Source organism: Trichomycterus rosablanca, chromosome 3 (genome assembly GCF_030014385.1).
Source record: "Trichomycterus rosablanca isolate fTriRos1 chromosome 3, fTriRos1.hap1, whole genome shotgun sequence".
NCBI classification, from domain to species: domain Eukaryota; kingdom Metazoa; phylum Chordata; class Actinopteri; order Siluriformes; family Trichomycteridae; genus Trichomycterus; species Trichomycterus rosablanca.
The window spans coordinates 52,461,910-52,479,419 of NC_085990.1; the positions used below are offsets into that span (position 1 = coordinate 52,461,910).

The 17,510-nt window shown below is 40.7% G+C and overlaps 1 protein-coding gene across 5 annotated transcripts in view; it reads left to right on the top strand.

Moving 5' to 3' along the window:
• ulk4 (unc-51 like kinase 4) overlaps nucleotides 1-17,510 on the top strand; it is a 185,841-nt gene that overhangs the window by 152,097 nt on the left and 16,234 nt on the right. For 3 of the 5 annotated variants that reach the window (XM_062991455.1, XM_062991456.1, XM_062991458.1), the window contains one exon: nucleotides 450-635. In XM_062991455.1, coding sequence (XP_062847525.1) covers nucleotides 450-635 — 186 coding nt within the window. Of the gene's footprint in view, nucleotides 1-449; nucleotides 636-3,774; nucleotides 3,967-17,510 lie in introns of all 5 variants that reach the window. The other 2 variants (XR_010011246.1, XR_010011245.1) reach the window with 1 other exon arrangement.

Sequence of the window (17,510 nt, forward strand, 5' to 3'; positions counted from 1 at the left end):
TGGAGTTTCTAGGTGCATGTACAATACAAAGACGAGTGAGTGAGGTAAATTGAAGATACAAAATTCACCGTGACTGTGTTTGAGATTGAACTTGAACTGATGAATTATGGGTAACCAGTAACTGCCTGTAAATAATCTAGCACAGTTTATCGCTGCACCACTCCAGGGCCTGTTTAAACCTCTTATATAAATAATTATAGTAACGCTGGCGGCCAGTCAGTACGCTGGCAGTAAACATGCACTGTGTGTGTGCGTATTATTCAGTAGGATTGTGTAAAAATAAATAAATACATTAATTAATTAACATTTCAGTCCATGTGTGCATGTAAAAATACCCTCTCTGTTGATGTAAACACATTCACATTGTCTGTAAGGTTTCTTTAATATAAACTGTAGTTTTGTGTGTATAAACACGAGTCTGATTAAACTAAGTAAACTGTTTCCCTCAGCTCCCGTGCGGCGACGGTGAGGTGTACGAGGAGGCCAGCCAGTGCGTGTCGCTGCTCGCTCAGCTGTACGGAGGCGACGCCGCTGACCGTTTGAGCCCCGAGGACCTGATCAGCCTCGCCCGCTCACTGCAGCTGAACCCCGAACCCAGACAGCAGAGGCTGCTGCTCCGCGTCCTGAAGAGACTGGTGAGTGATCCGGGCTTACTGGAAGTTTATGAGTGTTAAAATAACAAACGAACCGTAATCAGTAAACACGCTTAGGAATGCGTAATTAAATGTCATTAAATAAGAACAGGTAATTAAGTTTAATTAAATAAGAATAGGTAATTAAGTTAAATTAAATGAAATGAGTGAGTAATTACAGATAACTGCCGCAGTCACACATTGTGTTTCCTAATAACTGATGGTTTTGACCTGGGTCACAGTGATTACCTGTTCTCATGTTGGGTGGTGACGACACATTTTATTTTCACTCCAAAACACACTGGGTGGGGCACTCAGGTGGCACAGTGGTAAAACAAGCTAGCACACCAGAGCTGACACCTCAAATTTCAAATCTCAGCTCTGCTACCGGCAGGTCGGGCGCCTGTAGGGACAACGGTTGGCTCATCTGAGGGTGGGAGTGCTTGAGGGGATTTAACATATGACCTCTGCTGGCTGATTCAGAGGATAACTGAGATCAGTGCGCGATACGGATCTCCATATGAACCCGCCTAGTGCAGGTGAAAAGAAGGGGTCGGTACTGCACGCGTCGGAGGGAGCGCGTGATACGGTCAGGAGTGGAGGTCTGCAGCAGTGGAGGAAGTAAAATGCAGTCAGATAATTGGATATGACTAAATAGAGGGGAAAATTGGGGGGAAATAGGGGAGGTTATCAGCCACACTTGTATATTGGTCAGTTTTATCTTCGGCCTTCAGGATCATTTTGCCTTTAGTCTTGTATTTAGTAGTAGCATTCAAGGTCACTGTTTTTTAGGTCTGACCATTTGCCCCTTAAGATCAACGCACTTCATTTAGTCACTGATATTGGACTGCTGTCTGTCTACAAAGTAAAGTACAGAGGAACCTAGATTTAACAGACAAAATCTGAAAAACTGAACGTCTCCCTGTTTACATGAGTGATCGGATTTATTTTGTCAGGAGGCTCGCTTTGTTCTCGCCTTTTTCTCAGTGTTTTATGTTTCATCTTTGCAAGTTCTAGTGCTTAGTTAGGACTTTGCAACACAAGGGAAGTGGTGAGAGAATGACGGGGCGTCTAAGTCTTGCTAAAAATAGTTAGAACTTATTAAGAAAGTGGCGTCTTTGTGGATCACGTATGTGAGGAATGCGGTGTGAAGAAACAGACAGTGAGTGATATACACTGATCAGCCATAAGATTAAAACCACCTCCTTGTTTCTACACTCACTGTCCATTTTATCAGCTCCACTTACCATATAGAAGCACTTTGTAGTTCTACAATTACTGACTGTAGTCCATCTGTTTCTCTACATGGTTTTTAGCCCATATCACCCTGTTCTTCAATGGTCAGGACCCCCACAGGACCACCACAGAGCAGGTATTATTTAGGTGGTGGATCATTCTCAGCACTGCAGTGACACTGACATGGTGGTGGTGTGTTAGTGTGTGTTGTGCTGGTATGAGTGGATCAGACACAGCAGCACTGCTGGAGTTTTTAAACACCGTGTCCACTCACTGTCCACTCTATTAGACACTCCTACCTAGTCGGTCACCTTGTAGATGTAAAGTCAGAGACGATCGCTCATCTATTGCTGCTGTTTGAGTCGGTCATCTTCTAGACCTTCATCGGTGGTCACAGGACGCTGCCCACAGGGCGCTGTTGGCTGGATGTTTTTGGTTGGTAGACTATTCTCAGTCCAGCAGTGACAGTGAGGTGTTTAAAAACTCCAGCAGCGATGCTGCGTCTGATCCACTCATACCAGCACAACACACACTAACACACCACCACCATGTCAGTGTCACTGCAGTGTTGAGAATCATCCACCACCTAAATAATACCTGCTCTGTGGTGGTCCTGTGGGGGTCCTGACCATTGAAGAACAGGGTGAAAGGGGGTAACAAAGCATGTAGAGAAACAGATGTAATTGTAATTGCTACAGTCAGTAATTGTAGAACTACAAAGTCTCAGGGTTTTAGCTTCTGCAGGGTCACCCGTTGGACACGGTGGGTCTGATATGGACACAGCAGTCTGTTAAACTACCCCCGGTGCTAGAGACATGATTGGCTGAGGCAGCGGTGTGACTGATGCTCTCTGATAGAAACAGTCGATGGAAATAAGTTGAAATGATTGTAATAAAACTTCATTATAACTGTTTTGTTCCAGTAGATTAAATCCATTACCGTCACACCTCCTATAGGGACGGAATAATTATATCACTTCATTAACACCGCAGTGTGTGTGCGTTCGCACACAGAAACACCTCCTCAATATTGGATAAGCTGTAGAACAGGAAGTGTGCTGTCTGTGCTGAGGTAGCGAGGTAGAGACGGAGCTCTGCCCTGAAGGAAACCGAGACGATCAATAACTCAAGGCTGAGAAGCTTCTCTCCTCTATCTGACATAACTACTGCATATCCTACACACGTAGCTCTACTCCTCCTCTACTCCTCCATACACAGGGGTGCAGCTCAGTACGCTCTCCACTCATAGGTGATTCTATTTTAGTCCAACCATACACAGACTTCACAGTTCCGAACTAACTCCAAAAGAGTTTTATTCAAACCAGATACCGGAGGCTTTATACTCTCTGTGAAAGGATCTGAATCAGACCGGTTAGCGCAGTGCTAAGTAACAAGTTTCTGTTTATCAGTCAGTCGGTTCTGCGAGTGGCGTTGAGTTTAAAAGACGTCGAGTTTCAAGGTATTTTTTCCCATAAGGATGTTTGGGAAACCTGTTAATGCGTCCATGGTCCCGTGGAACTGCATATATTTTAGTCTAATGTAAAATAATGAGGTTGTTTTTGACACTTATACACTGAAAATAACACAAATATAATATAAACACACTGACATACAATTAAAACAGTTAAAAATCAATAAAATCTTTTCTAACGCCTCTTAATGGTGGAGATGCTTGATCTTGGAATACCGTATTCCGTTCAGTACCGGCCGGCGCATTCACATGAGAAGCTTAATGTTACTTATTGTAGTAAAACAGCGAGTGAGGAATGTGATTAGTGGAGGAACTTATGATCAGTAATAATGAAGAGAAGTTTAGTGCTCCTGTCTCTTTCTTTTACTACATTAAACCACGTTAAGCTTTATTTAGACTCTGGGAGAAGCTGATTCTGATTCTCACCATTTCTCAGAAGCTGGAGCTGTAACACAAGTTTAAAAGTGAAACAGGGAGGAGAATCCAGATAAACACAGATACACGTGGAGCTGTAACCCTGGATCTGATGCTTATTCAACACTAATGCAGATTCGTCTCATATTCACACTTTGATGACGTCTTACAGCACCGCTCAAGCCGAGCGCCGAACACAGCGACAGTCGCATACGTGAGTTTAAGTGTACAAATTTCTCCATGAAGGGCGTCAAGTTTCAAAGATTTTAAGTTTAAGGGGCGTCGAGTTACAAGGTACCGCTGTATTCAGTTCAGTATTATGTTCAGTTCTTGCACATTTGGTTCACTTTTAAATTGCTTGTTTTAATTTGAAATCTTACATTTTAAAACATTTCTATTTTTAATATAAATATAGGTTATAGCAGTCACAAAAGCATGTCACTGCCAGTTGTACCATGTAGGACTACGTTATGTGACGAATAAAGTTTGATTTGATTTGATACAAGATGCAAACAACACAAGGACAATGTTTCAGCCAGCTCTTTAACAGTGGACCCTTGACTTATGAATGTAATTGGTACTGAATTTCTGTTCTTAAGTCAAAATGTTTGTTAGTTAAACCTGTTTTTCCCATAAGAAATAATGTAAATAGAATTAATCCATGCCAGACCTCCAAACCCCCCCTTACCCCCTTACCTAACCTCTCTAATGTCTTAAACGCTCTTTTTTGTTATAAACACAAGTATATTTTCCCTTAATCTTAAATTATAGAATATACATTCCTGTAATAAATAATAATAAACAACAATACACAGTAGTACTGTACATAAACACACACCACATTTCAGTACAGTACGTGTGCTGCACCATACACCATAATACATTTCCTTCTTTTTATATCAAATGTTTCTACCAGAAACAACAATAACTCTCATATTTCTCTATTATTTCCTTCTTTATTTCAGTAGTGTGTATTTTGTAGGTGTAATTGCGCGAAAGAAAGAATACTTTACTGAGCCGAGTTCCTTCTTCTCTCTCACTCACTGTCCCCTCTGTCTGATACACAGTGACACCTACTGGCAGGAGTAATTATACAACAACAAACAATAATAGATTTGTTCATTTTCTCACGCTTTGGGGACATTTTAATATTGAATTTTACAAAATATAAAGGAAACACCAAAAAAACCCGTCCACTGTCCGAATGTTCGCTCACTGTATATATATATATATATATATATATATACATACAACAGTTAGTTCCGACCTTACAATCTGATTGGTTGAGAAGCGTTCTATCCGTGCTGATATTGGTGATAACAACGCGGCCTTTTCACACCACAACTGTATTACTCCGCTGAAGCGTTGCCATTAACGACAAGTTTCATGCACACAGCAACACAGACTTTATTCCCGATCACGTTTTAAATCCGTTATCTGATATACAATCTAGCGCACTGTGTAGGGAACATAAATCCGTGATCTGATACACAATCTAGTGCACATGTAGGGAACTTTAATGTGTTTGTAACGCGAACAGTTAGCTTAATAGCCCATTTAGCAGCTCCTAGAAGTTCTGTTATTACCCATAATCCTTTGGTGTGTGCGAGAGGTTTTTTATTTCTTTTTTTCCCTTCGGAGGTTCTTGCCTTTTTCTTCTTCTTGTTGTTCTTACCTCCCTGAAATGAGTTTTTGCAACTTAGGTCTGCTTTGTAGTGTTTTTGGAGGAAGGTATTGTCAATATTAAAGCATATTTAATATGAAATTCAGGGCTTCTTTGATTTATTTTCTTTCTTTATTTTGTAAAAACTGTTGTATAAAAGCAGTAGAACACTTGAGGTCGAGTGTTATCGTGAATAACATCACGGCTCTGATGATCTACGGTACTCACCTTCGGCTCGTGCCTGCGACCGAATCACAGCCGTGATGTTATTCGCGATAACACACGACCTCGAGTGTTCTATTGCTTAAATAGAGAGAGAGAGACGGTCGGAGTCAGCTTGTTTGTGGCGTCACGTGTTTCGCGAATTTCGGTTCGTAATCCGAAATTTGTTTGTACGTTAAGTTGTTAAAGATCGCTCGTAACCCGAAATGTTCGTATGGTAAACCATTCATAACTCAAGGGTCCACTGTATTAACCACATCACTGAGTTTTTAATACTTCATTTAATAAAAAACAGAGTAACGTAGTGAATGTGGCAGTACTGTAGAACAGTAAGATAAACATAAACTCAGTTTGTTTGTTTGTTTATTAGGATTTTAACGTCATGTTTTACACTTTGGTTACATTCATGACAGGAACGATAGTTACTCATTACACAAGATTCATCAGTTCACACACAAGTTTATATCAAACACAGTCATGGACAATTCAGTGTCTCCAATTCACCTCACCTGCACGTCTTTGTACTGTGGGAGGAAACCGGAGCACCCGGAGGAAACCCACGTGGACACGGGGAGAACATGCAAACTCCACACAGAAAGGACCCGGACCGCCCCCCCTGGGGATCGAACCCAGGACCTACTTGCTGTGATGCGACAGTGCTACCCACTTAACCACCGTGCCGCCCACATGAACTCAGTGAGCAAAACCAGCATTCAGAAAGTAGATACAAGCGCTAACTAAACTTTCTTAATATTAATAAAGTGAGATGCACTCTGTATATTAAAGCTCTTCCAGATAACGTTAGAGTTTCACCTTTGTACTGAGGCGTGATGCAAAATATCCACATCATTTTATGTATAAATAATAAATTATAATAACAGTTATGCATTTTTTACTGTGCGTCCAGACTCCACAGCTCCTGACAGCTCAAAACCGCTTTCTCAAACTGAGTGCGCCCACTAAGCTGAGGGAGTGAGGGCGAGTCTCAAATCAGCAGTCTGAACTTTCACTAGCTTCTCTTTTAGTTCAAGGAGCGGCACAGTGGCGTGGTGGGTAGCACTGTCGCCTCGCAGCATGGGTTTGATTCCCAGGTCGATCAGTTTGGGTCCTTTCTGTGTGGAGTTTGCATGTTCTCCCCGTGTCTGTGTGGGTTTCCTCCGGGTGCTCCGGTTTTCTCCCACAGCACAAAGACGTGCAAGTGAGGTGAATTGGTGATGCTAAATTGTCCATGACTGTGTTTGATATTGATTAGAAGTTGATTAGAAGGATTATGACAGATATTTTAAAATGAATAGGGTTTTAGAGAAACGTCTGGATGAGGAGCTTTGTGAGTCCTCACCACTGAAGATCTTCACCAGAGTGAAGTGATACAGAACGAGCTGCAGACGTCACATCATCACAGAGAGGATTGAATCATGGGTATAATGAGCTCATCTGTGCTCAGACGGTACACATATTTGAAGAGGAACTGTTGCAGAGATGAATGAGAACACACTCCTGTGAGATTCACTCGTACTTCATACATTCTGACCAGACCAACACTGTTTGCTTATTTTGGAACAGTCCGGGGTCTTGTTGGACTCTGTAGAAAGTTTATTACAGGTTTACTTCAGTTACTTCTAGGTTTCTTTATCTCATTAGTAAACACAGGAGAGTTTATTGGGATGCACCAATCCCATTTACTGTTTTTAATATGACCTTAAATTACAGCTTAGTGTATTTACATAAAAAGCTATGTGAAATACTGCGACAGGCTTCAGCTAGTTCAGCAATTTCTTTTTGCCGATTATACAAACAAGGCCTGGTCCAAGGGTCGGACGGAGGGGATTCCTCATAACTGCTGCCATTACGACCTCTGCTGGCTGATCAGTGGTGCTGCACAGAGACGGGGGATAATAGAGATCAGTGTGTGTGTGTCTCTCTGTGCGCGATACAGATCTTCATATGAACCTGCTTCATGCAGGTAAAAAGAAGCAGTCGGCTACCGCATGAGTCTGCGGTAGGACTATAGCAGTAGAAGATGAATGGATGGATGGCTGGATTTTGTCTCAGTGTCAGGAGATTTTGATGCAGTATCAGGTGTTGGGGTGGATGGATGGATGAATAGGATGGATGGATAGATCAGTGATAGCTCAGTGGTTAAGGTACTGGACTAGTAATCGAAAAGGTTTCCGGTTCAAGCCCCACCACTGCCAAGTTGCCACTGTTGGGCCCCTGAGCAAGGCCCTTAACCCTCAATTGCTCAAAATTGTGTTCAGTCATACCTGTAAGTCGCTTTGGATAAATGCGTCTGCTAAATGCCGAAAATGTAAATGTAAATGGATGGATAAGATATATGGATGGATGGATAAGATATATGGATGGATGGATAAGATGTATGGATGGATGGATAAGATATATGGATGGATGGATAAGATATATGGATGGATGGATAAGATATATGGATGGATGGATAAGATGTATGGATGGATGGATAAGATATATGGATGGATGGATGAATAGGATGGATGGATGGATAGGATGGATGGATGGATAAGATATATGGATGAATGGATGGATGTGTGGATGGATGGATGGATGGATAAGATATACAGTGTATCACAAAAGTGAGTACACCCCTCACATTTCTGCAAATATTTCATTATATCTTTTCATGGGACAACACTATAGACATGAAACTTGGATATAACTTAGAGTAGTCAGTGTACAGCTTGTATAGCAGTGTAGATTTACTGTCTTCTGAAAATAACTCAACACACAGCCATTAATGTCTAAATAGCTGCAACATAAGTGAGTACACCCCACAGTGAACATGTCCAAATTGTGCCCAAAGTGTCAATATTTTGTGTGACCACCATTATTATCCAGCACTGCGTTAACCCTCCTGGGCATGGAGTTCACCAGAGCTGCACAGGTTGCTACTGGAATCCTCTTCCACTCCTCCATGATGACATCACGGAGCTGGTGGATGTTAGACACCTTGAACTCCTCCACCTTCCACTTGAGGATGCGCCACAGGTGCTCAATTGGGTTTAGTCCATCACCTTTACCTTCAGCTTCCTCAGCAAGGCAGTTGTCATCTTGGAGGTTGTGTTTGGGGTCGTTATCCTGTTGGAAAACTGCCATGAGGCCCAGTTTTCGAAGGGAGGGGATCATGCTCTGTTTCAGAATGTCACAGTACATGTTGGAATTCATGTTTCCCTCAATGAACTGCAGCTCCCCAGTGCCAGCAGCACTCATGCAGCCCAAGACCATGATGCTACCACCACCATGCTTGACTGTAGGCAAGATACAGTTGTCTTGGTACTTCTCACCAGGGCGCCGCCACACATGCTGGACACCATCTGAGCCAAACAAGTTTATCTTGGTCTCGTCAGACCACAGGGCATTCCAGTAATCCATGTTCTTGGACTGCTTGTCTTCAGCAAACTGTTTGCGGGCTTTCTTGTGCGTCAGCTTCCTTCTGGGATGACGACCATGCAGACCGAGTTGATGCAGTGTGCGGCGTATGGTCTGAGCACTGACAGGCTGACCTCCCACGTCTTCAACCTCTGCAGCAATGCTGGCAGCACTCATGTGTCTATTTTTTAAAGCCAACCTCTGGATATGACGCCGAACACGTGGACTCGACTTCTTTGGTCAACCCTGGCGAAGTCTGTTCCGAGTGGAACCTGTCCTGGAAAACCGCTGTATGACCTTGGCCACCATGCTGTAGCTCAGTTTCAGGGTGTTAGCAATCTTCTTATAGCCCAGGCCATCTTTGTGGAGAGCAACAATTCTATTTCTCACATCCTCAGAGAGTTCTTTGCCATGAGGTGCCATGTTGAATATCCAGTGGCCAGTATGAGAGAATTGTACCCAAAACACCAAATTTAACAGCCCTGCTCCCCATTTACACCTGGGACCTTGACACATGACACCAGGGAGGGACAACGACACATTTGGGCACAATTTGGACATGTTCACTGTGGGGTGTACTCACTTATGTTGCAGCTATTTAGACATTAATGGCTGTGTGTTGAGTTATTTTCAGAAGACAGTAAATCTACACTGCTATACAAGCTGTACACTGACTACTCTAAGTTATATCCAAGTTTTATTTCTATAGTGTTGTCCCATGAAAAGATATAATGAAATATTTGCAGAAATGTGAGGGGTGTACTCACTTTTGTGATACACTGTATGGATGGATGAATAGGATGGATGGATGGATGGATAAGATATATGGATGGATGAATAGGATGGATGGATAAGATATATGGATGGATGGATGAATAAGATATATGGATGGATGAATAGGATGGATGGATGGATGGATAAGATATATGGATGGATGGATGGATGAATAGGATGGATGGATAAGATATATGGATGGATGGATGAATAAGATATATGGATGGATGGATGAATAGGATGGATGGATGGATAAGATATATGGATGGATGGATGAATAGGATGGATGGATAAGATATATGGATGGATGGATGAATAGGATGGTTGGATGGATAAGATATATGGATGGATGGATGGATAAGATATATGGATGGATGGATGAATAAGATATATGGATGGATGGATGAATGAGATATATGGATGGATGGATGAATAGGATGGATGGATGGTTGGATGGATGGATGAATAAGATATATGGATGGATGGATGAATAGGATGGATGGATGGTTGGATGGATGGATGAATAAGATATATGGATGGATGGATGAATAGGATGGATGGATGGATGGATAAGATATATGGATGGATGGATGAATAGGATGGATGGATAAGATATATGGATGGATGGATAAATAAGATATATGGATGGATGGATGAATAGGATGGATGGATGAATAGGATGGATGGATGGATAAGATATATGGATGGATGGATGAATAAGATATATGGATGGATGGATGAATAAGATATATGGATGGATGAATAGGATGGATGGATGGTTGGATGGATGGATGAATAAGATATATGGATGGATGGATGAATAAGATATATGGATGGATGGATGAATAGGATGGATGGATGGTTGGATGGATGGATGAATAAGATATATGGATGGATAGGATGGATGGATAAGATATATGGATGGATGAATAGGATGGATGGATGTATGGATAAGATATATGGATGGATGGATGAATAAGATATATGGATGGATGGATGAATAGGATATATGGATGGATGGATGAATAAGATATATGGATGGATGGATGAATAAGATATATGGATGGATGGATGAATAAGATATATGGATGGATGGATGAATAGGATGGATGGATGGTTGGATGGATGGATGAATAAGATATATGGATGGATGGATGAATAGGATGGATGGATGGTTGGATGGATGGATGAATAAGATATATGGATGGATGGATGAATAAGATATATGGATGGATGGATAAATAGGATGGATGGATGGTTGGATGGATGGATGAATAAGATATATGGATGGATGGATGAATAAGATATATGGATGGATAGGATGGATGGATAAGATATATGGATGGATGAATAGGATGGATGGATGTATGGATAAGATATATGGATGGATGGATGAATAAGATATATGGATGGATAGGATGGATGGATAAGATATATGGATGGATAGGATGGATGGATAAGATATATGGATGGATGAATAGGATGGATGGATGTATGGATAAGATATATGGATGGATGGATGAATAAGATATATGGATGGATGGATGAATAAGATATATGGATGGATAGGATGGATGGATAAGATATATGGATGGATGAATAGGATGGATGGATGTATGGATAAGATATATGGATGGATGGATGAATAAGATATATGGATGGATGGATGAATAAGATATATGGATGGATGGATGAATAAGATATATGGATGGATAGGATGGATGGATAAGATATATGGATGGATGAATAGGATGGATGGATGTATGGATAAGATATATGGATGGATGGATGAATAAGATATATGGATGGATGGATGAATAAGATATATGGATGGATGGATGAATAGGATGGATGGATGGTTGGATGGATGGATGAATAAGATATATGGATGGATGGATGGATAGGATGGATGGATGGATGAATAAGATATATGGATGGATGGATGAATAGGATGGTTGGATGGATGGATAAGATATATGGATGGATGAATGGACTGATGTATGGATAGATGGATAAGATATATGGATGGATGGATGAATGGACTGATGTATGGATGGATGGATAGATAGACAGCTTTGTTGTCATTGCTTAGAGTACAATCAAATTAAATGAGGATACAAATATAATAAAATATTAATATAGAACATACGTATATATATGTACTATGTATGAAAGGTGTTGATCTGAGATATTGCACATACTCCTGAAATGTTGAAAGGCAGTGCTTGTATAAACACGTTATAAGTGTGTGTGTGTAGCAGCTGTATACAGAATTATACAGAATTTAGTGTTGTTTAAAGTGATGAGTATTTATAAATAAGATGTCGCTGGTATAAAACCATGGAAACCAAATAAAATAAAAATAAACATGTATTGGTGCTGTGTTCTAATAGTGTGCTGTAGAACTGTAGAGTGTGAATGGTGAGGATTATAACACATCTCCACTTTAGTTAGGCTTTGGACAGACAGACAGACAGACAGACAGACAGATAGATAGATAGATAGACAGGCAGACAGAGATGGACGGACGGATGGATGGAGGGACGGACAGATAGATGGACGGACGGACAGACAGATAGATAGACATAGATAAATAGATAGGCAGACAGACAGACGGATGGATAGATGGATGGATGGACAGATAGATAGACAGACAGACAGACTGATTGATTGATTAATTTTTCATTTATATGTGGTTGTCACATGACCATCAAAGCTGCTCATACGTTATTTATTAGTTAGCGCTGAGCGTTGTTTAGGATGCTGCGTGCATTCAGTAGCATAAGTTATGTGTATAGCCGTCTGTCCAGCTTGGTGTTTTACACGGCGGCTATAAGGGAATATTGATTTAGAATTGAGAAATGATAATGAAGAGTGTCTGTAAGAGTGATGATCAAGGTCATGGACACATCAGGTGTGTGTGTGTGTTGGATGGTGGACGTGTTGGACAAACAGGAGACTGACAGGCGCTGTGTTATTGATCTGGTACACGCGGTGATTACTTAATCACTGTTGAAGGTCAGCGGATAGTTTGATTCGGTCACTTTCAGAGTAGGAATTTACTGAAGGCGATTCCAGAATGAGAGAACGAGGTATTGCTATGCAAAATGTAAACCTCCTAAACTCCTCCTTTCTCAGCTCGCTACTCACTTTTTCCTCATAATGCCGTGCTTCTAATTTAAGGTGGAACTGAACAGTTCAGGGTTTTGTAATTCTGTCCTTTTCAGTTTCACCAAACTGTTTAATTCCACCTTAAATGTTTGTGCTTCACTTCTGTCTACATCATATGAAGGTGGTGCTTTAATCAGTTTGGCATCAAGCCGAACTGGGCCAAGCGCAGCGGCGAGTGGTAAAAAAGCTGCAGATTGTGTTAAAGCAGCCAAACCCTAACCTAAAGCTTAACAGTATACCATGCCATTATTACACCCTTACATGTTCATATTATGGATAGTTGGTATAGAGTATGTAAATATAGTGTAACCATAACATTAAAACCACCTCCTTGTTTCTACACTCACTGTCCATTTTATCAGCTCCACTTACCATATAGAAGCACTTTGTAGTTCTACAATTACTGACTGTAGTCCATCTGTTTCTCTGCATGCTTTGTTAGCCCCCTTTCATGCTGTTCTTCAATGGTCAGGACCCCCACAGAGCAGGTATTATTTAGGTGGTGGATCATCCTCAGCACTGCAGTGACACTGACATGGTGGTGGTGTGTTAGTGTGTGTTGTGCTGGTATGAGTGGATCAGACACAGCAGCGCTGCTGGAGTTTTTATACACCTCACTGTCACTGCTGGACTGAGAATAGTCCACCAACCAAAAACATCCAGCCAACAGCGCCCCGTGGGCAGCGTCCTGTGACCACTGATGAAGGTCTAGAAGATGACCGACTCAAACAGCAGCAATAGATGAGTGATGTGTAGGAGTGTCTAATAGAGTGGACAGTGAGTGCCCACAGTATTTAAAAACTCCAGCAGCGCTGCTGTGTCTGATCCACTCATACCAGCACAACACACACTAACACACCACCACCATGTCAGTGTCACTGCAGTGCTGAGAATGATCCACCACCTAAATAATACCTGCTCTGTGGGGGTCCTGTGGGGGTCCTGACCATTGAAGAACAGGGTGAAAGGGGGGTAACAAAGCATGCAGAGAAACAGATGGACTACAGTCAGTAATTGTAGAACTACAAAGTGCTTCTATATGGTAAGTGGAGCTAATGCCATTGCTATATTGCCTTGGTACTTGTGGGTTTCCCCCCACAGTGTAAAGACTTGCAGTCAGGATAATTAGAGATACTAAATTGACTGTGTTTGATATTAAACTTGAACTGATGAATCTTGTGTAATGAGTAACTACCTGTACAGTCATGAATGTAACCAAAGTGTAAAACATGACGTTAAAATCCTAATAAAGTAATAAATATTGTTATTGTGACGTAACTAAAAGCGTACCATTACTGCACACAGCTGATTATACTCACCATAAACTTAAAATAGATTCTGTTCATTCTCGAGCTCTTGTGGCTTGTTTTATTAAGATTAGTTGTTGCTTCTCCTGTAAAATGTCAATCCGAATGATTTCACTGTCATGTCATGAGGAGCGATAATAGAGGGGGCAACGCCATCATCATGAGGAGTGATGAAAGGGTCGAGAGATGTACACACTCATAACAACACACACACACACACACACACACACACACACACACACAGTGTTCTCAGGACAGGACCCAGTGGCTGCTTGTAGCCAGTGCATGAATAATGCAGACATAGGAGGAGGACAGCAGTTCTAGCAGTTCTCTCTCTCACACACACACACACACACACACACTCTCGTGTGCTGGTACTCCTGGGATTGAGAGCTGTGCTCATTAGCTGGGTTCTGGCCACCCCTACAGCCTGCACCCCATCACAGCGTGACAGCAGCAGCGGCCCTCCTCTCACCGCTGCATGAAAGCGTATTGACCCGGGTGTAGCACCCTGGGCCGGCAGGTGAGGCTCACAAGCACAGATTTGCACACTGTTGCACCAGCTGTAGACGGGAGCTTGTTTTTGAAAGGTTGAGCCTCCATAGTCCAGGACTTTGCTGCTGGCTGTGTGTAGGGACCAGCGGGGTGGGAATTGAATTGCTGATTGGCTGTGTGCAAGGATCTGTTAAATGACTAGTAATTACTATATTATTATTACTACTATTATTATTATTATTATCATCATTATTATTATATTTATTATTATTATTGTTATATCATTATTATTATTATTATTATTATATTATTATTATCATAATTATTATTATTATTATATTTATTATTATCATTATTATTGTTATTGTTATATTATATTATTAATAATAATAATATTTTTGTTAATATATTTATTATTGTTATTATTATTATATTTATTATTATTATTATTATATTATATTATTAATAATAATATTATTGTTAATATATTTATTATTGATATTATTATTATTATATTATCATTATTATTATTATTATATTTATTATTATTAATAATATTATTATTATTATTGTCATTATTATTATTATTATAATAATTATTATTATTATTGTTATTATTATCATTATTATTATAAATATTATTAGTCATGTTATTCATTTTCACTACATTTAAAACCTCTGTGTTTTTACATAATAAAGGTTAGTACTACACTAATAAAGCAGTTGTAGCCTAGTGGTTAAGGTACTGACTAGTGATCGAAAGGTCGCTGGTTCAAGCCCCACCACTACCAGGTTCAATTACTTAGACTGTATACTGTCACAGTACTGTAAGTCGCTTTGGATAAAAGCGTCTGCTACAGTTACAGAGGTACCCTGAAACACGACGTCAGTTGGTTCTGGGAGTGGCGTCGAGTTTTTCCCCATAAGGATGTTTGGGAAACCTGTTAATGCGTTCATGGTCCCGTAGAACTGCAGATATTTTAGTCTAATGTAAAATAATGGGGTTGTTTTTACAATTATACACTGAAAATAACACAAATATAATATAAACACACTGAAATACAATTAAAAATCAATAAAAATACAATAAAAGCTGCACTGTAGCTTTACTTCTTTATTGTTTCCTTATGCTTCTTAATCGTGTAGGTGCTTGATCTTGGAATAGCGTATTCCCTTCAGTACTAGCGCATTCACAAAGCGGCTGTTCATTGTTCATTTTAAATTAAAAGGCTGAACAAATTTAAGGGAAACGTCGAGTTTAAGGGTGCAAATTTCTCCCCGAAGGGCACCAAGTTTTAAAGACTTTGAGTTTAGGGGACGTCGAGTTACAAGGTACCGCTGTATATTTATGCGAACCGGTGTAACTAACCATGTATCATATTTTATAACAGCGGGATGATATCATTTAAGATACATAATGCGTGGCTTAGTGGGTAGCACTGTCGCCTCACAGCAAGAAGGTCCTGGGTTCGATTCCCAGGTCGAGCGGTCCGGGTCCTTTCCTTGTGGAGTTTGCATGTTCTCCCTGTGTCTGCGTGGGTTTCCTCCGGGAGCTCCGGTTTCCTCTCACAATCCAATGACATGCAGTCAGGTTAACCGGAAATACAAAATTGCCCCTAGATGTGTGTGTGTGTGTTTGTGTATTTGCCTGCCCTGTGATGGACCGGGGCCTTATTCAGGGTGTTTCTGTGTGCCTTGCACCCATTGAGAGCTGAGACTCCAGCACCCCCGTGACCCTGATCAGGATAAGTGGTTTAAAGTGAGTGAATACAGAGGTGGTCAAACAGACACTGAATGAATGTAATAATGTACTACTAATGTACTAATGGAGTACTGATGTACTATTTAGCCAAACCTCTAAAGTTCCATTCAGTACAGACTTGTGCTTGTGCTCTGACCTTGTACATCTTGTATTTTAGCTCTAAATCAGCACCAGTGCATCACTATATTGCACCTCAGTCGTGTCATATCTGTCCTCTATCCATCAGCGTGATCAGTTCTGCATCGTGTCAGAGAGGAAAACAATGATATCTCTACACATCTGCATTAGTGCTCATCTCGAAGGCTTATCGGGACTCTGAAACAGCACATACGCTCAGTTCTGACGCTAACTTCCCGAGTTCTTTGTGGAAACAGAATGACAAATACATGCTGGCTCAGTGGTAAACTGGAACCAGTTTGAAGGTGATGTGTCATCTGGAATAGTCGCAGCGTCAAACGTTGCTTTAACCAACTTTTATTGAGTGTTTATATTCTGGTATTTCATCCTGGGAGACCTGAAACTATCATTCCTTTCTTGGTTCCCCCAGTAACTTCCTGCTCCGGGCCAACATATTGCCATCAGTAATAATTAATTACTGCAATTTCCCTCTGGGATCAATAAAGTATTCTGATTCTGATTAAGGCCTTACCTAATTTATGTTTAGCGTTTTAACGTTTTTTTTCATGTAGTGTATAAAATATGAGGTGCAATATGAGTAATCATACAGTAATTACATTAGTGTATGAGACTTTTCTGTAGTGTTGATGTGTGTGTTTAGGTATTGAGAGCATTTTGTCCCTTTGTACATTCCATAATCAATGTAAAAGTGTCGCTTCTCTACACACGTGATCATCTCTGTGCTGCACCTCAAAAGAACAAGCCAGTAAACTATTCTGCTCCTGATAGTTTGTCTACGTACAGTTTATTTCTTTCTTTATGAAGTCAGCAAACTCTAAAGATGCTCA